The sequence below is a fragment of the Tupaia chinensis genome, unplaced genomic scaffold, assembly GCF_000334495.1.
Source record: "Tupaia chinensis unplaced genomic scaffold, TupChi_1.0 Scaffold147340_1, whole genome shotgun sequence".
NCBI classification, from domain to species: Eukaryota; Metazoa; Chordata; class Mammalia; order Scandentia; family Tupaiidae; genus Tupaia; species Tupaia belangeri.
Genome location: NW_006207191.1, coordinates 366,265 through 391,076, shown reverse-complemented (window position 1 = coordinate 391,076; position 24,812 = coordinate 366,265). Strand labels below are relative to the sequence as shown.

Sequence of the window (24,812 nt, the reverse complement as noted above, 5' to 3'; positions counted from 1 at the left end):
GATACAGAGAGAGGGAAAGTCAGAAATCATTCCCTCTGGGGAGACAGCCATGCTGTAATCCCTTCTCCTCCATTCTTCTCTCAGGATCTTGGGCATGCTCGTATGCACATTTGGTGTGATTTTCAAGCAGCCATGTCTGGGACTCGAAAGGTGCAGTTGGTTATGTGGGATCTAGTGCGCTATTCAGCACACTACCCACTGGCCTAATATATTTCTTTTTTAAAAAAAAAAAAACGATTTGCTCTCTCTGTACACCTAAGTTCTCATGTAAGTTGTACTCTCACTTTTGGCTCTCTGAGTAGCACTATGTTGGCAAGATCAAGTGCCTTACAAAAGGCAGCAGAAAGGGAGCCAAGAAGAAAGTGGTTGATCCATTTTCCAAGACTGGTAATGCTGTGAAAGCACCTGCTATGTTCACTATAAGAAATACTGGAAAAACAGTAGTCGCCAGGACTCAGGGAACCGAAACTGCATCTTTTGGCCTTAAGCACGGTATGTTTGAAGTGAGTCTTGCAGATCTACAGAATGATGAAGTTGCATTTAGGAAATTCAAGCTAATTACTGAGGGCGTTTAGGACAAAAATTTCCTGACTAACTTCCATGGCATGGATCTTACTCATGACGAAATGTATTTCACGGTCAAAAATGGCAGACCACGACTGAAGATCATGTTAATGTCACAACTATTGATGGTAATCTGCTTTGTTTGTTCGGTGTTGGTTTTATTTAAAAAATGCAACAATCAGATACAGAAGACTTCCTATGCTCAGCTTTGGCAGGCCCACCAAATCTGGAAGATGATGATAGAAATCATGACCCAGGACATGCAGACAAATGACTTCAAAGAACTGGTCAATAAACTGATTCCAGATAGCATTGGAAAGACACAGAAAAAAGGCTTGCTAATCTATCTATCCTCTCCATGATGTCTTCATCAGAAAAACAAAAATGCTGAAGAAGTCCAAGTTTGAAATGAGAAAACTCATGGAGCTTCACAGTGAAAACATGAAAAGTTACTTTGGGTAAGACAGGCACTAAGGTCAAATGACCTGAAGGACATGAACCACAAGTTTAAGAATCTGTTTAAAGTTTAAACTTTTAATAGTGACAAATAAAAAGTCCTATTTGTGATGATTTGAAAAAAATTGTTTCTTCAGGGGTGGGGAGCAAGCACCCATCACACTGTGATTCCCTTCCCCTGGCCCTCCACCTAGTCAGGACCTTGGGCATGTGCACACACCATATTTCAGGTTAACCTGGAATCCAAACCTGCTGACCATGTGCCTTCCAGCATTACAGATCAGTTTGTGACTGCACCACCAGACTGAGCCAAATCTTCATATTTTTAGAATGCTTTAAATTTTGTAAGATGTCTTAACTCTTAAGTCATTCACTCTCAAAGTCACATAACATAGGGGAACAGCTATTATCCCATTTTAAAGATGGAAAAACAGACACACAGAAGCCAGGTTACTTGTTTTTCAGAAGGGTGAAAAGCAACTGATCTTTCAATTCTTAATAACATGCCATGCTAGGTCCCAAATACAATGAAAATAAAATTTTAAAGAAGCAAAACACAAGAGAGGTTGTGTGATGTAGGACAAATATGGAAATGGGTTAGGAAATGTGCATTTAGTAAGTGCGATACTATTAAATAGTAATGTGGCCTTGGCCTATATCCTCTCTGAATTTTGTTTCCTCATCTGTAAATAAAAGAGATGCTAACCAAAGACTTACTATATGCAATATAAGACTCTGACTTTTTTAAAAAAGAAATTTCATGGAGAAGTCATTTTGCAAAGTAGAATAATAACTATCCACATAACAATATCCCCTTTGGTCCTCAAAATCAGATTTCATATATATAGCATTTGGATGAAACCTTGTACATAGTATGTATATTCAGTAAATATTTAGGGAAAAGGTGAATAAGTTAAATATGTTTTCTACACATTATGGCACACATGTAGATCCATACACATATGATGCCAAAATTTATACCTTCTGTTTATATCCATCATTTATACAACAAATAACTGTGAAGACTCCTGGCCAACGTGGTGGCGCAGGCTGTGGAGCTATGCAGTGTGATGCCAGAGACCACCTGGGAGGCTCTGGGCTTGCATTCTGAGGCCACCTGAACACACTGGGTGTGCCCACAGGCACCCATGAGCTTGATTAGCTGCACAGCAGTGAGAGGACTGTTTGTAAAGACCCTGTCAAGGATGTCTGTGTGACTCTCACAGAAAACAAATGCTTTTAAAATTAAGTTTCGGGCCAGTCAGTGGTGTGGTGGCTAAGGAAGTTGGATCTCACATGACTGACTGTGGGTTTGAGTTCCAGACCAGGTGGTTTGAAAATCGCATTGTGTGCATGTGTGGCATGCCCAAAGTCCTGAGAGGAGGATGGAAACGGAACTACAGTGTGACCATCCCCCTGGGAGGGAGGGAGGGGTGCTTTCTCACTTTCTCTCTCTCTTCAGTGAACCCACATGCCATATGGCAAGTTAAAAAAATAAACTAAGAAAAAATAAACAAAGTTTCTGTGATGTAACAGGAACTAGGGACACAACACTGTCCACAATTACACAAATTTAAGTACTTGCTCTCATGAAGTTTACATTCAAAATGGGGAGGGAGAGGCTAGATAATAAAAACATAAAAAGAAAAAATGATCACAAAACATCATTATGCTATGAAGGGGGCAAAAACAGTGCTTTGTTAAATAGAAACTCTCAAGGAGCGCCTACTTGAGACATGACAGGAAAGGCCTCTTTGAAGAAGTGACAACTGAGCTTAGACCATGGATTGTAAGTGGAAGTATATATGAAAAGGTAAGAGTATTCTAAGCAGATGAGACAAAGCATAAGTACAGACAGACAGAGAGAAAGAAAGCAGGAAATCACCCCCCAGGGGGGATAGCCATGCCACAATCCCTTCTCCATTCTCCTCTCGGGATCTTGGACACGCACGCACATGCGCCTGGTGTTTTAAGTCACCAGGTCTGGACCGCGGTCGACTACATGGAGTCCAGCAACATAGCCATTATGCTAACTGCTGGTCCCTAATTTTAGGTTTTACCATAGGGTGCATGTACTTATTAGAGAGGGAGAGAGGGGAAAAGTGAGCAATCACCACATGGGATGGCCACACTGTAATCCCTTCTTCTCCATCCTCCTCTCAGGATTTCTGGGCATGTACGGACACACGTCCAGTGTACTTTTCAAGCCACCAGGTCCAGGACTCAAACTGCAGAGTTGTCCATATGGGCTCCGGTACCTTAACCACCATGCCACCTGCTGGCCCCATTGTTTCCTTTTTTAAATTACAAAATAATTGTACCTATTTATGGAATACAGTGTGATTTTTCAATATACGAATGCAATAAAAATTACTGGGGCTAGCAGGTGGCATGGAGGTTAAGATGCTGGATCCCACATGGCTAGCTTCGCAGTTCAAGTCCCGTGCCCTGTGGCTTGAGAATCACAAAGGGCACATATGTGTGTGCGCCCAAAATCTTGAGAGGAGAATAGAGAAGGGACTGCTGCATGACCATCCACCCTGACTCCCTACCCCATCTCTCTCTGGCAAACACACATGCCCTATAGCAAAAACTAAAAAAAGAGAAAAAAAAAATGACCTTATTTACGAAATAGGAATAGAAATGATGACCTTCCATAATATAAACTGGTAAAATCTTCTTTTTAAAGAATTACTTATTTACTTTTATTTATTCATTTATTTATTTTCGTTTGACCACAGAATGAAGACACACAGAGAGAAGGAAAGTGAGAAAGCAAGTCACCAGGTCCAGGACTCAAACCATGGTTGACCATGTGGGAGTATCCAATGACTTAACCACCATGCCACCTGCTAGCTCTGTAAAATCTTTTTAAAAAATTTTAAATTTTTTATATTACATTTAATCATATATATCTTCAGTGTATAACATTTCTTTTTCCAACATGATTACCATGCATATCGGTCAAGACAAAAACATTACTATCCACATTATCAGCAAATAGTTTTCATTTTTTTCCAGATTATTACTATTATTTTTTAAAATTCTCATTATTATTATTATTATTATTATTGGAAAGGTTTTTGCTATAGGGCGCATACGCTTGCCAGAAAGACAAAGACAGAGAGACAGAAAGCAAGAAATCACCCCCCGGGGGGATGGCCCTGCTGCAATCCCTTCTCCTCCATTCTCCTCTCAGGAGCTTCAGCATGCATGCACATGCGCCGAAAGTGAATGTGTGCCCAAGATCCCCAGAGGAGAATGGAGGAGAAGGGATTGCAGCATGACCATCCCCCCTGGGGGGTGATTTCTCACTTTCTGTGTCTCTGTCTGGCGAGCGCATGCGCCCTATAGCAAATACCTCTCCCAAGAAAACCCAAAACAAAACATATATATATATATATATATATATATGTTCAGGGGAGCTCATAAAAACAATTCTTTTCCAAGACAAAAATATGTACATTTATTTTTAGAGAGGTTTTTGCTATAGGGCGCGTGCACTCGCCAGAAAGACAGAGACAGAGAGACGGAAAGCGAGAAATCACCCCCCAGGGAGGATGGCCACGCCACAATCCCTTCTCGTCCATTCTCCTCTCAGGATCTTGGGTAGGCATGCACACGTGCCTGACATGAGTTTAAGCCACCGGGTCCAGGACTCAAACCGCAATCCACTACATGAGAGTCCAGCGACACAGTCATTATGCTAACTGCTGGTCCCCAAAATATGTACTTTCGACCAAGTTGTGGAAATCTGTATTAACATGGCAAAATATTTTAAGAAGAACCAAAAATGTAAATATACTTTTAGCAGTAAAAAGTCTGACTCTACTGCATAAAATTAAATTACCTGAGTTGCTAGATACTGAAAACCTTTACTCATGCAAGGTTAAAATAAACAGTACAGTGGGCCAGCTTATAGCCTGTTTTTTGTTGTTGTTTTAGAGAGATTTTTGCTATAAGGTGCATGTACTTGTCTGTCTGACAGAAAGCAAGAAATTACCCCCTGGGGGGATGGCTATGCCGTAATCCCATCTCCTCCATTCTCCTCTTGGGATCTTGGGCATGCACACACACACCTGGCGTGAGTTTTAAGTCACCGGGTCCAGGACTTAGACCACAGTTGACTATGTCAGTCCACTGACGTAACCATTACGCCATCTGCTATGGCCTGGTGATTAAGGTAGCTGGATCCCACATGGACAAAATGCAGTTCAAGTCCTGGACCCCGCAGCTTGAGAAACACACTGGTTGCATATGTGTGTATACTCAAAATCCTGAAAGGAGGGAGAAGTGGATGGAGAAGAGACTGATTGGCACACGGTTATGCCCCATGGGGAAGGCATTCTCACTTTCCTTCTCTTTCTTTCTCTTTCTCTCCAGCTAGTGCAGGTGTCTTCTGGCAAAAATGTAAAAAATAATAAAAAGTACACTAGCAGCAAATCTGGCTTAATAATTACAAATGGCCTTGATGAAATACAAAATTGTGTGCTGCTCATCTCACTTTCAGGTTAATTTTACTTCCTTATGCTTTTTTGTTTGGCCATTTAACCTAAGTTTTTCTAAGATGAAACACTGTATGTTCCTTACATTAAAACACACACACACACACACACACACACGCACACGCACACAAAACTTCTCTATGTATAACAGTAAAAACTGAAAATAATCCAAAAGGCCAACATTAGGGAAATGGTTATGTAAATTATGGTTTATCTGTATTATGGAATATATGCATTACTGTTTAAAAACCAAAAACAATTATCAAGTGACATGGGAAAAAGCTCACAATGTTTTTTTTTTTTTTTGAGAGTTTTTTGCTATAGGGCGGGTGAACTCGCCAGATAGACAGAGACAGAGAGATAGAAAGCGAGAAATTACCCCCCAAGGGGGATGGCCACGCCGCAATCCCTTCTCCTCCATTCTCCTCTCGGGATCTTGGGCACGCATGTACACACACCCAGCGTGAGTTTAAGCCACCGGGTCTAGGACTCAAACCACGGTCGACTACGTGGAAGTCCAGCGACATAGCCATTATGCTAACTGCTGGTCCCAAAGCTCGCAATGTATTGATGAATAAAAAATGTTACAGAATCTGTACTAATGAATGATTTAAATTTTATTATGTTAGTAAAAAACTTCTCATAAATTCTTGAAGTAGTTAGGAAGTAAAATATAAAAACAACATTGAAAAGCCGGTCTTTCATATTATTCGTAAATATATTAGCTGATAATTTTGTTATCACCTAGCAAGTATCTGTAATTTGCACAAAAAGACTGAATTTATTTTTTCAGAGAGAGATTTTTGCTATAGGGTGCATACGTTCACTGGAGAGACAGAAAGTAAGAAATCATCCCCTGGGGAAGATGGCCACACCACAACCCTTTCTTCTCCATTCTCCTCTTGGGATTTTGGGCATGCCTGCACATATGCCCAGTGTAAGTTTTAAGTTGCCGGGTCTGGGACTTGAATCACAGTTGACTACATGGGAGTCCAGTGACGTAACCATCGGCTGGTCCCAAGAGTGAATTTTTAAAAAAGTTCCTTGGAAGCTGTGTGTTCTAACATTGAGAGTAATGATGAAGGCCTTGTTTTTAGTCTCAACAATTCCTCTAATTCATCAGAAGCTCTATTTGATTCACTTTCATCCCATCTCAGTTTCTCTCTATACAGAATTAGCACAGAAAAACATTTTTTATAAGAATGTTAGAAAGAACATAAAACATACATAAAGTTGACTGAGATTTTGTACTTTGATCAAATGTAAATGGAAAAATAACTTTTTTTAAGAGAGTTTTTTTTGCTATAAGGTGTGTGTGCTTGCCAGAGAATAAAGAGAGACAAAGAGACAGAAAGTGAGAAATCACCTCCCAGGAGACATGACCACCCCACAATCCCTTCTCCTTCATTCTCTTCTTGGGATTTTGGGCATGCGCATGCACCTGGCGTTGAGTTTTAAGTTGCTAGTTCAGGACTCGAATCACAGTCGACTACTTGGGAGTCCAGCGACGTAATCATTACACCATTTGCTGGTCCCAATAACGTTTGATTTCTATCTTCTCATTATTTTATAACCCAAAACAAATTATTTAAGATGCATGTACTTAAATCACTTCATTTGTCTCCTGTATAGTGAACAACAGTGAACTCCTGAAGGATTTACTATGAATAATTAAAATAATTATATGCAAAATCTCATATAAGTTTATAATACATAATAATAATAAAGTTTATAATACATAATCAGTTCAGAAGTAATGAAATAAAGGATATTAATGTATGTAATTACTCTGGTATACTCTTTCCAGTGTCAAATTGCTCTTTTAAAAATAAACTACTGCATTTCTGTTTATTTTTGAGGCTACATATACAGAAATACTGATGTAATCTTATCTTTATTTTGTGTTGTTTATATATGCTATCCTTAAAATTATTCTGTAGCCCAAGACTATATTTATACAGCTTTGGATGCAATATAAAATTCTTTTTGTGGTGATCTTTATCAAAAATAGAAGGACTACCAAAACTATGAATGACTATAAATTAACATACTCTAGGAGAGACTGCCCCCTTGTGCCGATCAATAATATTCAACAGATTAACTGATTCTAATACTGGAAGCACCCAGGTTTCTAACAGGTCTTGATCTTTCTGTATCTTGATTTCAACAGATTATCCTGAAAGTGATTTTTGCAGAAAAATATATCAACAGTACATGATAAGCTCACATGATACGACTAACTTAATGGTATTCAACAGCAACTATCAACGTAACTCCTAATACTTAGCTATCAGATACAAGCTGCTCAAGGGCTGGCTTATAGACTCTTTTGAGTTTACAGAAATAAATAATTTCCTGATCCTTAAATTCCACAATAAAATACAGAGAAAACAGCAAAGAAACTAGCACATATTAGAGAAGAATAAAGAAGGAATATAGTGTGGTGACCTGCTTTAAAAAATATATATGTATACACATATATATAGCCAAGTTTCTAGGTATTATCTTCTGAAATCTTGGAAAATAAAAATTTTCCTTTTTGGATTTGATATGTGGCCTTACTATCATTTCTAAAGCTTCTCCCTATATAAGTGGTTACATGACTTTCAAACATGTCATTATCAGTATTATTACTACTACTATTATTCTCAATAACCTGTAGTAGTGGACAAAAGTATTAGAGCAACAGACTTACTATAGAAAACAACACATTAAGGCAATAAAACATTACAGGTAATGATTGAGTGACATATTCAACAGCACGGTATCTTTCCTAATTAAGGATGGAACAGTTGAAATCTTTCTACTGAATAGTATCATTAGAAGAATTAAATGAATTATCACTGATAAAGTACTTATTGTACTATAATAAACACAATAAAATATTTGATACAGAAGTAAATGAATTCATAAACATGGGAAACTACACAGTACACACATATTATAATACCTACTTTCGAAGGTGGTCATGTTCTTTCAAAAATAGTTCAGTTCTTCTGTTGTTCACTCCAGACCCACTTTTATAAGACCTAAAACATAACAGAAAAGTTAAGAACATCTGAAAAATCACACAAAAACCTACAAAGATGTACAATTAAATGTAAATAAGAAATTATAAAATAAAAAACTAAACAGCATGGTCAAACAAGCATATGAAGTAATTCTTTACTCAACAAAGTTAATCTTATAAGATGACTAAGAAAGGCTTGTATGTTGACTCTCAGAGAAGCTAAGAAAGCCCTTTCTGAAAAATTACTTTTATTACTCCTAAAACACATTTCTGAATGTGCTTGTGAAAACGCTTACAATGCCATTTACTTCAAAACACTCAACGTCATACTTGAAGATTAACATATTAAAATATTTTGAATTAAGGATGGAACAGTTGAAATCTTTCTACTGAATAGTATCATTAGAAGAATTAAATGAATTATCACTGATAAAGTACTTATTGTACTATAATAAACACAATAAAATATTTGATACAGAAGTAAATGAATTCATAAACATGGGAAACTACACAGTACACACATATTATAATACCTACTTTCGAAGGTGGTCATGTTCTTTCAAAAATAGTTCAGTTCTTCTGTTGTTCACTCCAGACCCACTTTTATAAGACCTAAAACATAACAGAAAAGTTAAGAACATCTGAAAAATCACACAAAAACCTACAAAGATGTACAATTAAATGTAAATAAGAAATTATAAAATAAAAAACTAAACAGCATGGTCAAACAAGCATATGAAGTAATTCTTTACTCAACAAAGTTAATCTTATAAGATGACTAAGAAAGGCTTGTATGTTGACTCTCAGAGAAGCTAAGAAAGCCCTTTCTGAAAAATTACTTTTATTACTCCTAAAACACATTTCTGAATGTGCTTGTGAAAACGCTTACAATGCCATTTACTTCAAAACACTCAACGTCATACTTGAAGATTAACATATTAAAATATTTTGATCAAGAAAGAAATCATACTCCATCATTAATAGCTAGTTAACCCTGCCAAATCACTCAATACCTAGTTTCATAAACTAAGACTAATTATTTCAGTCTTTACCAAAAGATTATTATGAAGCCAATAAAGAGAGGATACATAGAAAAAAGACTATGTGAATTATAAAAACAATAAAATTACATTAGGAATTATTAATATTGCTGTACCTCACCTCACTAGTCAGTCTCCTTGTATTATATTACTTTAAGAGAGTATGTGCCTTATTCTCCCCTGGCACCTGTGTTAGAGGGGAACAGCACACTGACAGGATCACGTTGGTCTTTTCATTTCTACCCTCTACTATAACTGACATAATATCTGACTCACAGTTGGTACTCAGGAAAAAATTTAATGAATGAATGGTTTTTCACGATCACTTTGTAAAAAGCAAATTATTACAGTGGATTATATTCTAGCAAATTATAAATGCCATATGTCCATCCTCTACAATGGTTCTCAATGCATTTCTCAAAATAATGTGTCAATTATACAGAAATTAAGCAAGACTTACATGTTTCAAAGAACTAAAAATATTATAATTTACTATTATAACAAAAGAGTGCCACAAAAAATGTTCTGTAGAACATATACACTGTCTAATAGTTTATGCTAAATGTATACCATAATGTATTTTTTAATTTTAATTACTGGAGGGCATGTGTGCTTACCAGAGGGAGAGAGGAAAAAATTCACCCCCAATGGGGCGTGGTGATACCACAATCACTTCTCCTCCACTTCTCTATCACATCAGGATTTTGGGTACCCATGCACCTGTACCTGGCATATTTTTCAAGTCACTTGGACCAGAATTCAAACTGTGTGGTTAGCTATGTGGGATCTGGGTATCTTAACCACTAGGCTACAGCATTGGCCTGATAAATGTGTAGCATAGTTTTTAAAGTACAAGTCTCACAAACTTAACATATGAGACAATGGTAACTATTTGATGGTCCAAAATAGGAAAGTCTTCAGTCTTCAGCTCTAACTAGGTGCCTGTGTAATTTGTCAGTTATGTTCAGTTGTGAAATTTTTTTCCCAACAATGTACATGAAATGCTATAATAAATACATCACTGATGGTGAGGTGAAGGGATGAAAGAGAAAAAAAAACTTTAAAATTATGGATTGAGATCAGCATAAAAATGTTCAGAGTCCATAAGTAATCCTACATGAGGCTATGAATTTGTATTAAATCTGGGAAAAAACAGGTACTTCAAAAATTCAGAAAAGTAAAGGCGGCATGAATAGTACCTGAATATGTAATCGTTAGGATAAGGAAGGGGTGGTAATCAGGACAGCTTCCGCTATTGCTATTTATAATTCTTAGAGTGAGAGCCAGTAGGTTGCATAGTGGCTAAGATGCTAGAATCCCACGTGGCTTTCTGCGGTTCAAGTCCCGGACCCGGTGGCTTAAAAATCATACCAGGTGTGTGTGCATGTGTGCCCAAGATCCCAAGAGGACAATGAAGGAGAAGGGACTGTGGCACGGCTAGTCTAGCAATGGGCCATCCCTCCTAGAGGTGATTTCTCACTTTCCCACTATCTCTCTGTCTCTCTCCAGTGAGCATACACACCCTGAGGCAAAAACCTGAAAAGAAAAAAAAAAAAAAAAGATTACAGAAGAACTCATGAAGATATCTAAGCTGGACCTTGAATTAAGGCAGAAAAGTCAAGGTTGATAGGTGCCAATGATAAAACTAGGGGAAACAGGAGCTAAGACTGGCAATGGCAAAGTAGATTAGGACAATATTGTAGCAAGAACATTCGAACAACAGTGAAATAGAAATGAGAAACCCTGACATCTAAATCAGTTTTGCGACTTAATTTGCATTTAACCATAGATATATTCTAAGGCTAAATCTGAATAAACACAGGACAAAATAACAGAAGAGGTAACTTACTCAATATCCTTTCGTACTGAGCCCATGAGATTCTCCCTTTCCCGTATTGCCATAAAGTTTGCTTTGGTTTTATGAAATTCATGTGTATAATCCTGTAATAAATCAAAGTTCGGTCTCAACAAACTAAATACACATTTTCACTCATTGAGCCCCATGTATCATCATCATCACACTGTAAAGTTCTGTCAAGAAAACTACTATTTAGGAAATCAAATTGCCAGGCTAGCCTTGTAGCATGGTGATTAAAGAAGCCAGATCCCCATATGAATGACTGTGTTTGGAATCCTAGCCCCAGCAGCTTGAAAAACACACTGGGTGCATGTGTATGCCCAAGTTCCCTCATAGGATGGAGAAATGAAGATCAAGGGACTGAGGGATGACCACACCCCATTAGAAGGTGTTTTCTCTTTCTCTGTCTCTCTCTGACGAGGACATGCACCTTCTGGCAATTACAAAAACAAACAAACAGAAAAAAAAAAAAAGAAAAGAAAAAGAAATCAAATTATCAAAAGATAAAAATTAATTTATAATTATTTTCCTGAAGAATGACCAAGTTCTTTCAAATTAAAACAATTTAGTGCTAGGGTAAATGCCAGCAAACTACTCTCCTTCCTATCTTTCCAGCTCCCAAGAAATTTAATTTCTAAACTAATCACAGGACAGAACCAAGGTAACTGTAAAGAATAAAAGAATCTTTTTTTTTTTTTGAGAGGTTTTCACTATAGGGCACGTGCGCTCACCCGACAGAGAGAGACATAGAGACAGAAAGCAAGAAATCATCCCCCAGGGGGGATGGCCACGCTGCAATCCCTTCTCCTCCATTCTCCTCTCAGGATCTTGGGCACGCACGCACACGCGCCCGGCATGAGTTTTAAGCCACCGGGTCTGGGACTTGAACCGCGGTCGACTACGTGGGAGTCCAGTGACATAGCCATTACACTAACTGCTGGTCCCCCTTTACTTTGCATTTTTCAAAAGTATTCAAAGGATCAACCTGTTGTCTAACATTTAAGGGAGTCAGATATCACATGGCCAGCCATGTGGTTCAAATTCCAGCCTTAAAGAGTCAAAAAACACACCAGGCGCCTGTGCATACATGCCCCAAATCATGACAGGATGGAGATGAATAGATAGATTGTGGCATGATCGCCCTCCACTGGGATGTGCTTTCTCCCTAACTCTCTTTTTTTCTCTCTGGTGAGTAAATATGCCCTCTGGCAATTAAAAAAAGTATTAAAAAATTATCACTCTTTTTTTTTTTGGTCTTTTTGCTACAGGGCATGTGTACTGGAGAGAGACAGAGAAAGGAAAGTGAGAAATCATCCCCTGTGGGGATGGTCAAGCCACAATCCCTCCTCTTTCATTCTCCTCTTTGGGTTTTCAAGTCTCCGGATCTGGCCCTCGAATCATGAAGCTGGCCAAATGGGAGTCCAGCACCTTAGCCATCCTGCTGCCTGCTGGCCCCTATCACTACTTTTTTTTAATTAAGAGAAGATCAAAACAAAAAATCCTATCTCTCAGAGAGTTCCTGTTGACTTTTTCTATTTTCTTTTTAGGTTTCTGCCATAGGATGTGTGTGCTCACCAGAAAGAAACAGTGAGAGGAAAATGAGAAATCACTCCCTAAAGGAGGGTGGCCACACTACAATGCCCTCTCTTCCAATCTCCTCCTGAGGCTTTGGGCACACACATGCACCCAGCGTGAAACTCAAGCCATCATGTCTGGGACTCAAGTTGCCCTGTGGGAGCGTAGCTCCAAAACCACCATACCACATGCTGACCCCCACTGACTTTTTAGAAACAAAAATAATTCATAAAAATGGGGAGAATATTTTTAAAATGCCAAAAAGAATAAAGATAAGAAAAAAAAACCCTACTCCTTAGCTCATAGCTATAATTGTCACTTCCTTGTTTTCTTTCAGGACGTATGTTTTTGCATATACAAGGATTATCGTTTATTTTTACTTAAGAAATCATACTATATATTTTAATGTACATCCTGTATTGTGCAGTTCATAAAATATGAAGCAAGTTGCCACATTAGTACATGGAATTCTACATGACTGTTTTAGTAGCCACATACCATATTCATTATTAAATTATGGCTCTATCATAATTTAATTTCCTACTGACAAACATTTTAGCCGTTTTCTTTTCCCTTTTTTTTTTGCTATTAAAAAACTATTGAATGGGACCAGTAGGTGGCATGGTGGTGGGTGTGCTGAATTCTTAAATGGTTAGAGTCCTGGACCTGGTGGCTTTAAGATCACCCTAGGCACATGTGTGTATCTGCCCCAAATCCCAAGAGGATAATGGAGAAGGGATTAAGGCATGGCTCTCACCCTAGGGGGGTGATTTCTCCTTTTTCCCCTTACTGTCTCTTTCTGGCAAGTGTATAGGCCCTATGGCAAAAATCTTAAAAACAAACAAACAAAAAACCTGCCGAATGGGCCAGACAGTGGTGTGGTGGTAAAGGTGGATGGATCCCACATGGCTGACTGTAAGGTTAGGGCCCCAGACATGGCAGCTTGAGAAACACGCTGGGTACATGTACATTCATGCTCAAAATCCCCAAAGCAGCATGAACACCCCACTAAGGGGGATGCTTTTCTACTCCTCTCTGGAGAGCACACGCACCTTCGAGCGAATTACACATGCATACAAAAATACCATGATAAACATTCTTGTATATACTTTATTAAACTTTTTAAAAAGTATATTTAAAGAGTTAAAGTCAAGTAGAATATTAAATTAAAATAATCTTACATTTAAATTCTGATAGTGCTAAACTGTCTTCTAGAAAGACTGTATCAATTTTTGTTTACACTAGCAGTACAGGAGTGCCCACTTTATTATTTATTTATTTATTTTTTTGAAGAGGTTTTTGCTATAGGGCGCGTGCGCTCGCCAGACAGACAGAGAGAGACAGAGAGACAGAAAGCGAGAAATCACCCCCCAGGGGGTATGGCCACGCCGCAATCCCTTCTCCTCCATTCTCCTCTCGGGATCTTGGGCACGCACACACACGCACACACACGCACCCAGCGTGAGTTTAAGCCACCAGGTCTGGGACGTGAACTACGGTCGACTACATGGGAGTCCAGCGACATAACCATTACGCTAATTGCTGGTCCCAAGGAGTGTCCACTTTATATACTCTTGCCAGTAATGAGTTACAAATGTCCCCATGTTTGATAAACTGAAAAATTGTTTCTCTCTCTGATTTACATATGCTTGTTTGAGAATATGGCTGATCATCTTTTTCATGGCTTTGGCTCCTGATTTTTTTTTTTTTAAGTAAGTTTACATCCTTTGCTTATTTTCCAATTGTCTTTTTCTTACTTATTTCTATTATTTCTCTGTATATTATGTTTAAAAAATTAGTCATTTGTTAAAGTCTCCATTATTAGGTACTTGTTATAAAGTCCCTTACCATTCAAAAACTTATATTGTGGTAGCAGGTGGTGTGGTGGTTAAGGCACAGGACTCCCGCATGGGTTACTATGGGTTACATGAGTCCCAGACCTGATGGCTTATTTCTCATTTTCTCTCTCTCTTGCTCTGTCTCTCTCTGGTGAGCATACAATATCCTATAGCAAATTTAAAAATAGTAATAGTAAAATGAAATTTTAAAAAAGTTAAAATAAAACCCCCAAACCCAAAATTTTTATTTCATTCATGCTGTATTCTAAACTATTATAGTTTCTTTTTCTACATATAAATTTTTTTTTTTTTTTTTTGGAGAGGTTTTTGCTATAGGGCATGTGCAGTTACCAGACAGACAGAGAGAGACAGACAGAAAGCGAGAAATCACCCCCCAGGGGGGATGGCCACGCTGCAATCCCTTCTCCTCCATTCTCCTCTCAGGATCTTGGGCACACAAGCACATGTGCCCGGCGTGAGTTTTAAGCCACCGGGTCCGGGACGCGAACCGCGGCCAACTATGTGGGAGTCCAGCGCCATAGCCATTACACTCACTGCTGGTCCCTCTACATATAAATCTTTGATGCATTTGGAATTCATTATGGGTGTGAGAGTTGAGATAGACTTTTTTCCTACCTCAAATAATTGGTCAACTGTGGTAGTTCTATTTATTTTATAATCATCTTTGCTCCACTGGTTTGAAACAAAACATTTCTCAGTAACTAAATTTCCATGCCTATTTAAATCAATACATATGAACTCTGTTATGTTCTAGTAGCATTTTTTTCCCTCTAAAATCAAACTTCCTCAACTGTTCTAATTTTTTTTTTCCATTATGAGAGGGAGAAAAGGAGAGAGAAAGTGAGAGAGAAGATGAGTGAGAGAAAGGAGAGAGGAAGAGGGATGGGGGAGAGAGAGAGAAAGCAAGCATGAGAGGGAGAGAAAGAGAGAAAAGAAAAGGGGCAGAGATAGGTACCTTTGACAGAGTCCGACTGTCAAAGGTAGGAGAGGAGAAAGCACTCCCCATGGGGAATGGTCACACCACAATCTGTTCTCTGCCATTTCTTCTTCCTTCAGGGATTTTGGGCACACGCTAACATACACCTGGCATGTTTCTCAAGACACCAGGTCCAGGACTCAGATCACGTAATTGGCCATGTAGGATCTGGTTGCCTTTACTACCAAGCCACAAAGCCAGCACTCTTCTATTATATTTTCTAACAGGTAATTGTTTGTATGTAAGAGGACTACTTGCTTTTATATATGGATTTTGTAAGCCATCATCTTACTAAATTTCAAAGGCAGAAAGTGAAAAATCACTCCTCAGGGGAGATGGCCACACCACAATCCTTTCTCCTCCATTCTCCCCTTGAGATTATAGGGACGCATGACACGTACCTGGCATGAGTTTTAAGCTGCCGTGTCCGGGACTTGGAACTGCAGCCGACTACATGCGAATCCAGTGACATAACCATTACACAATCTACTGGTCCCGAATTTCATTATTTCTAACTTCTTTCAGTCAATTTTCTTGGTAGTACTAGACATATAATCATATCCTGCCACATAATAGGAATTTTGCTTCTTCTTTCGTAGTATTTATATCTCATTTTTTTTTACCATCTAACTACATCACCAAGAACTTCCAAAATAATGACAGACATTTGTGATTATGGGGATCCTTATCTTTTTCTTTTTGTCTTCAGGAAGACTGCTTCTAGTGCTTTACCCAAATACAATGCTAACTTTTAAACTGATATACTATGTTTACATCAGGTTAATAAAGTATCTTTCTGTTTTTATCTAAAAATTGTTTTTAAAATTAGAAATGATTGCTGAATTTTCTTAATATTAAAAATATTTGCCTACCTATTTGTACTATTATATTTTAATAGCTCCCATATAAATCTTTAAGTGTTTATTTCATCTTATTAGTACACTTTTCTCAAACAATATACCAAGTACAGTAATTACTCTTTTTCCAGGTTATCTTTATAGTAACCTTGATGAACATATACTCTAAACCACCATTTTATTGCCTATGTATGCCCACTGGCTATTTCACTATTAAAGCTAGTTAGTTAGGTTTCCCAGAATAGATGTAACTTAACTGGAGAAAAAGCAAGAGTTATTAGACACGTTAAAAATTTAAGAACACCTGGACCAGGAGATGGCATAATGATCACGCTGTTGGACTCCCACGTAGTCGACTAAAGTTCAAGTCTTGGACCTGGCAGCTTAAAATTAATGCTGGGCACGTATATGTGCGTACCCAAGATCCCAAGAGGAGAAGGGATTGTGGCATGGCCATCTCCCTTTGGAGTGACTTCTTGCTTTCTGTCTCTCTGGCAAAGCACCCACATCCTATACCAAAAATCTCCCCCCTAAAAATTCAAGAATACGAATAAAAAAAAAGTAAAACAAGACAAACTTCTATATCATGGCATTTACCTTCTTAGAAGATTTTTCTCTTTGTTCTTTTAAATACACGCGTATACATCCTATTCAGGGATTAAAACAAAAACAAAAAAAAAATCTTGTAATAACAAGTCTCAAACCCAACAACTTACCTGTAATATGTCTCTATGTCGCTGTAACGTATGCATTAGAGCTGCATTCAAGGAAGGGACACCTGCACTGTTGGTATATTCTGCCATTTTATCATTTACCCCTGTAAGCTAGAAAAAAAAATTTAAAAAGATTTATTTTAGGAAGCACAACAAACAGATGAAAGCAAATGATCTGCTTTCATACCTTTATCTGCCTTTTGTCTAACAGCAAAACAAAACAAAACAGGCGAGGATTCAGCATTTCTCCCAAATAATCCATAAAGGCCAAACTAGCACCCACATGATTTGTAAATGGCTGTCATCAAAATTCAAGTGGCCTGGGAGGCACAAATCTTGACTGACTAAGTTCAATAAACATGTCTGCATTAATATAATCCAGCATGCATCTAACAAGTAAGCAGTTATTAACAAAATAACCACTTAACAGATAGCACTCACCCTTGCCAACAGCTGTTCAATCTCAATTGCCATTGTCTCAAACATTCTGTCTTGGCTCGATCCATTCAAAAGGGGTGTTGTGTCAGAACTAAAGAGAAGTTCAATGGAAGGAAATCCATTACTCAAATCTAGTCTTTAAAACATACTTAAAACAATAAAGCAATTATTCTTAAAGAGGTCAAGTAGAACTTCTGAGATATAGTATTTCTTAAAAAAAAAAAAACACTTATTTTATTTAACTTAATTAATTTATTTAAATTTGACGAGAGAGAAAGTGAGAAAGCAATCTGCCAGGTCCGGGACTAAAACCGCAGTCGGCCATCATGTGGGAGTCTCGTAAACTAAACCACCATGTCACCTGCCGGTCCCCAGAGATATTCCATTTCTTTCTTTTCTTTTCTTTTGAGAGGTTTTTGTTACAGGACACGTATACTCACCAGAAAGAGAGAGACAGAGAGACAGAAAGTGAGAAATCCCCCCCCCCGCCCCACAGGGGAGGCCACATGGTAATCCCTTCTCCTCCACTCTCCTCTTGGGATCTCAGTCACACACAAACACATGCCCAGTGTGAGTTTAAGCCACTGGGTCCGGGACTCAAACCGCATTGGACTACATGGAAGTCCAGCAATGTAGCCATTACGCCATCTGCTGGTCCTGAGATATTCTGTTTTTGCCATAGGGCACGTGTGCTCATTAGAGAGGGGAGAGAGACATAGAGAGGGAAAGTGAGAGATCACCTCCCTAGGAGGGATGGCCACATCTTAATCCCTTCTTCTCCATTCTCCTCCTTGGATTTTGGGCACACGTGCACCCCTGCCCAGTGTGATGTTCAAAACACTGCATCTGGGCCTGGAACTGCGGTCACCAATGTGGGAGTATAGTGCCTTAACCGCCACACCACCTGCTAGCCCTGAAATTATGATTTTTATAGAAGTTACCCCATAAAGGTCACACATGTTCTATAATATTAAATTCATTATAAAATATAACTGAAGGTAAGATGTTTTCCAAATTTTACTACATGCATTCTTAGTAACATAAATTCCAAATGCTTGCCTACTGTTTTCTAAATAACAAAAAGTAACTTAAGCGAAAGCTATGCCCAATTAAGCTCCAAATCTAAGGGAATAAATTTCATGAAATATCGGATTGTTCAAAGTCATGATGCATTGTTACATAGGAAAAATATGTCATGACTTTTCTGACAATCCAATTAAACTGTAGAACTGTTAAGTACAGTATGTAAGAGGAGTCATAAAAATAAACTCTAGTTTACAGGGTCTGTGAACAATAATCTTTTACATTTTTACCCCAAAGCCGTTCTGTCCCTTTATACCTTAAATTCCTTCTTCTTTACTGAGTCTTTAACAAAAAAAGGTGAGATTTAAATGATCCATGTATCAAACAACTAGCTATTGAGTTATCAAGAACGGATATTAAGTCTAATATGGGCCTGTCCAGCATGTTCTAACACTAACCCTCGACATTTCCCCCCTTTCTTTTTCTTTTTTGGAGAGTTTTTTTGTTTGTTTGTTTGTTTGCTACAGGGCGCGTGTGCTTGCCAGAAAGGCAGAGAGAGACAGAGAGACAGGAAGCGAGAAATCACCCCCCATGGGGGATGGCCACACTGTAATCCCTTCTCCTTTATTCTCCTCTCGGGATCTTGGGCATGCATGCATACACACCTGTCATGATTTTAATCCACCAGGTCCGGGACTCGAACCACAGTCGACTACATGTGAGTTCAGCGACATAGCCATTATGCTAACTGCTAGTCCCCATTCCCCCCGCCCTTTCTTATAAAAGGTTATCTTGGGAACAAGAGATGGCATAGTGGTTACGTTACTGAACTCCCACATGGCTGACCAAGTCCCAGACCTGGTGGCTTCAAAATCATGCCGAGTGTGTATGGGTGCATGTCCGAGGTCATGGAAGGCGAATGGAAAAGGGACTGAGGTGTGGCCATCCCCCCTAGGGGGCAATGTCTCATTTTTTCCTCTCACTGTCTCTCTCTCAGGTGAGTACACATACCCTAAGGAATAAATCTCTTTTTTTAAAAAAAAATTTATTTAACTTTATTTATCCATTTATTTATTTATTTCAATTTGACCAGAAAGGAAAAGAGAGAAAGAATGAGAAAGCAAGCTGCCAGATCCAGGACCCGAACTACTATCTGCCACATGAGAGTCTTATGCCCTTAACCACCATGCCACTCGCTGGCACAGAAATGAACCTCTTAAAAAAAAAAGGTTGGGCATGGTAGGTAGCATGGTAGTTAAGGTGTCAGACTCCCACATGGCCTACCATGGTATGGGTCCCAGACCTGGAGGCTTGCTTTCTTACTTTCTCTGTCTCTCTCTCTGGTCAAATAAAAAAATAATAATAAATAAAATTAAACTTTAAAAAATTAACTGTTTTTGAGACAGACATACACAGAGACAACCACCTTCAACGGAGTCTTATGTGGTAAGAAATTAGCCAGCCAAGGTCACAATTACAACCTGGGAATGAACCTCGATCTTCTACACTGCTTCCATTTTGCAGAGCACTGCGCGACTGCTGCACCACCACCGCTGGGCCCACATTTCTAGTTATGGCGTGCTATCATCTCATTTGTGTTGCAAAAACATGTTGACCTGTCTTCTTCAAATCCCAACAGTCAAAAATCTAACTTTTCACAAGTAAAAATTATATTGGACAAACTCAAATTCTAAAACTGCATGTCCTGGAGTTTCCTTTTGCCACTTCTGAACACTGACTGCTTAGTTTCAACGGGTTCCCAGGTAGTATGTATTTATCATATAAGCAGCCAAATGCAGATCTGAGATATTCTGGACAGAAGGGGGAAAAAAGTCCAGGAAATGACATGTTCTCCAATCTTACTGAAGATCTGTTCTGCCCCAGAAATGACATGTTCTCCAATCTTACTGAAGATCTGTTCTGCCCCATGACAGCGTATGGGAGCGGAAAATGAAACATATTACTTCACCGGTTCAACATCTAAAAGTACTTTAGCTACCACTATTTCCCCACTCTGTATTTACTTCCCTCCCAAGCAGTGAAATAATCACAAGCTGGCTAATAATGATTTTTATGTTAAAATACTTAACTAGGCATTAAGTTTTATTTCGTATTGAAACATTTCAATTGATTTGCCTGAAAATATAGTAACAAAATATCTAGTTTTTTTTTTTTTTACATCATATGTCAGAGCTAATCCAAGGTTCTGTTATTTCCTACAATGTGCCCAGGCAAAAAAGGTCTGTACACTAATACAGACCCTCTCCTACCAGATATGTGAAACAGAACGATGGAGCAACACAACATAAGCTCCACAAGCAGGGAAACTGCCTGTCTTATTCATAGATATCCGGCTCACAGTTAGAATAATGCCTGGCACATGGTAGATGTTCATTAAACATTTGTTGAAAGAATGAATGAATGAGGGTCAATCTCTACTACTGGTTATTCCATTTACACCATTCTTAGAATACTATATGAGTCCAAGGAAATAGTCAAAAACTGATTTCTCCCACAATACTAAAATTCAGTTTAATTTATTTTATAGGTGTGAGATGATGTATAGATCTGAAGTTCTTAAAATACAGAAAAGCTGGGACCAGCACATGGCATAATGGCTACGTCACTGGGCTCCCACATGGCCAACCATGGACCTGGCAGCTTCAAACTCATGCCAGGTGCGTGTGTACAAGTGCCCAAGATTCTAAGAGGAGAATGGAGGAGAAGGGATTGCGGCGTGGCCATTCTCTCCAATGGTGGGGAGATTTTTTTGTTTCTGTCTCTCTATTTCTCTCTCTCCTGTGAGCACAAGCACCCTAAAGCAAAAATCTCTCTTAAAAAAAAAAGAAAGCTAAAAAAATATATATTCCTGAGGAAATATTCTAGTTATTGCTGAGCTTATTCATTGTGACATGCTTTGAGCCTGGGCATCAAATATTTTGGAATGCACATTGGATCATGATCCTCACAACTCCAGATTTTTAAAAAAATTTTAGAGACAATTAGGCGGAAGTAATTCTATGAACTAGTCCCAATTTGTAACAGAACTGCTTAGAAAATGTTTTCAAGATAGTTTTTCCCTTAAAAGGAGTAATAAAAGCATTAAGTTCATAAAGTACAGAGAATAGAAAAAACATCATGCAGCAATATCTCCTAACAAAGAGTTTAAAAACTGTACGCTCGCTGGCATAGCCAAGTGGGAGACTGAAATTCAGAAAATGTCTTCCAATAATAAAATTATTATTTTTTATTCTCATAAAAGAGAACATTTTTTGTTTGTTTTGTTTTGGTCATTGGGCATGTGCACTCACTGGAGAGAGACAGGGACAGAGAGAGGGGAAGTGAGGCATCACCTCCCGGGGGGATGGGTATACCGCAATCCTCTTTCCTCCATTCTCCTCTCAAATTTTGAGCACACACGCACATAAGCCCGGCGTGATTTTCAAACCTTCCAGTCTGGGGCAATAAGGGCAGTCAGTCATGTGGGAGTCCAGCACCTTAACCACCATGCCACTTGCTAGCCCCTCTTCATTCTCTTTATTTGCTAGATAAGGGTGAGTCCAAAGCAATGCCGAACGTGACATGCTAACTTATTTTTAGGTCCTAGAGTCAATTGGGCCTGTTACCTTTACAAACACTGTGCCCTTATTAAAAAGGAGCAATGGTTTGACTACAGTGTTTTTGTTTTTTTTTTAAAATTTTTTGAGAGGTTTTTGCTATAGGGCGCATGCGCTCGCCAGAAAGACAGAAAGAGACAAAGAGACAGAAAGCGAGAAATCACCTCCCAGGGGGGATGACCACACCGCAATCCCTTCTCCTCCATTCTCCTCTCGGGATATTGGGCACGCATGCACACGCGCCCAGCATGAGTTTAAGCCAACGGGTCCGGAACTTGAGAGAGTCCAGCAACACAGCCATTACACCAACTGCTGGTCCCAGACTACAGTGTTTAAATGAGCCTTTTGTTGTAATATGCATACTATGGTAGGGTTTCTGGAATGTGAGCTCTAGGAATGGGAAGGCCTAAATTCAAACCTAAGCTGTTTTTATTTTTTTTATTATTAGATGAAAAATATCCTATCTACCATTATACTTTTAAAAAGAATATAAAGAGTGGATTAATAACTAACTACCTGCAATTTCACTACTATTATACAGAAATATTCCATGTAAAATGTTCCCAATGGCATTTATATAAAATTCCTAGAACAGTAGCCGACATATGATAAACCTTTGTGTCAGCTATTAAAATTATTACCACTCAGCAAAAATTAAAAACAATATCCATCCAATGAATGGTTAAACTATGCTGTAGTTGGGAGTCCAGCAGATGATTAAGGTACTGGACTCTCATATGGCCGACCATGTTCAAATCCCAGACCCAGGCCAGGCATGTGTGCATGCATGCTACAAGTCAGAGGAGAATGAAGGAGAAAGAACTGTAGCATGGCCATCACCCCGGGGGGGGGTGGTGGTGGTGGTGGTGGTGGTGGTGATTTCTCACTTTCCCTCTTACTGTCTCTCTCCCTGGTAAGAACACATACCCTATGGCAAAAAATTTAAAAAGAAAAACAAAAAAACCTCTGATACAGTTAACAATTTAATACCATTAGGTCCTTGGGAAATACATTAATTATTTTTGTTTTTCTATGCAAAAATACGTCATGACTTTCCAGACAACCCAATACATAACAGCAAATGAATATACCAGTTAAAAGTACCCATAGTTAAATCTCAAATACAATGATAAAAAGGCAAGTTATAAAATAACTACAATAGGAGGGACCAGCAGTTAGCGTAATGGCTATGTCGCTGGACTCCCATGTAGTCGACCATGGTTCGAGCCCCGGACCTGGTGGCTTAAACTCACGCTGGGTGCGTGTACGTGCATGGCCAAGATCCCGAGAGGAGAATGGAGGAGAAGGATTGTAGCATGGCCATCTCCCCTGGGGGGATGATTTCTTGCTTTCTATCTCTCTGTCTTTCTGACGAGCACACGTGCCCTATAGCAAAAACCTCTCCAAATAAATAAATAAATAACTACAGTAGGATTCTATGAATTGCTTAAGAGTAGAAACATATGAGCCAGGTGCAGTAGCATGTACCCAGGTACTCAGGAGGCTGAGGGAGGAGGATCACGAGTTTGAGGCCAGCCTGGGGAACCTCGTAAGACCCTTACTCTAAAAATGAATGAATAAATAGCTAGACAGACAGAAAGATAGTGATTATGGGGAGGGAGAAAGTGGGATACCATCGGAAATTTCAATGATCATACCTTAAAACGGGAGACAGGTGCATGGGGATCTGCTATATTATTCTTTAGCTCTTTCTAAATGTCTTATATATATTCTGATATTTTTAAAAACAAGTAGGTAATTTCTCTTTTTTTTTTCTTTTTGGAGAGGTTTTTGCTATAGGGCACGTGCGCTCGCCAGACAGACAGAGACAGACAGAGAGATAGAAAGCGAGAAATCATACCCCAGAGGGGATGACCACGCCACAATCCCGGCGTGAGTTTAAGCTACCGGGTCCGGGACTCGAACCACGGTTGACTACGTGGGAGTCCAGCGACATAGCCATTACGCTAACTGCTGGTCCCAAAACAAGTAGGTAACTTAAAGTGAGTGTAAATTTAAAGTGAGTCTAAGATTCAAAGACAAGAATACGTTTTCGAGGGCCAGCCGGTGGCTGTGTCAGCTGGATCTCACATGGCCAACTGCACAGTTTGGGTCCCAAATCTGGTGGCTTGAGAGACGTGGCAGGAGATTGTGTGTGCATGCCCAAACTCCTGAGAGGAGAATGGAAGAGAAGGGAATGTGGCATGGCCATCCCTCCCGTGAGGGTGATTTCTCACTTTCTCTTTTTCTCCAATGCGCCCATGCACCCAAAAAAAAAAAAAAAAAAAAAAAAATATCATATACACAATGTAGAAAGACAT

At 38.9% G+C, this 24,812-nt stretch overlaps 1 protein-coding gene across 2 annotated transcripts in view; it reads right to left on the bottom strand.

Annotated features, from left to right (window-relative positions):
* The window catches only part of GOSR1 (golgi SNAP receptor complex member 1), a 56,488-nt gene that overhangs the window by 28,133 nt on the left and 3,543 nt on the right, over positions 1-24,812 (bottom strand). For both annotated transcript variants that reach the window (XM_006169618.3, XM_006169619.3), the window contains exons 3-6: positions 17,855-17,942; positions 17,417-17,524; positions 11,425-11,516; positions 9,073-9,147 (exon numbers count right to left, since the gene is read on the bottom strand). In XM_006169618.3, the coding sequence (XP_006169680.1) occupies positions 9,073-9,147; positions 11,425-11,516; positions 17,417-17,524; positions 17,855-17,942 (363 nt within the window). The remainder of the gene's footprint in view (positions 1-9,072; positions 9,148-11,424; positions 11,517-17,416; positions 17,525-17,854; positions 17,943-24,812) is intronic.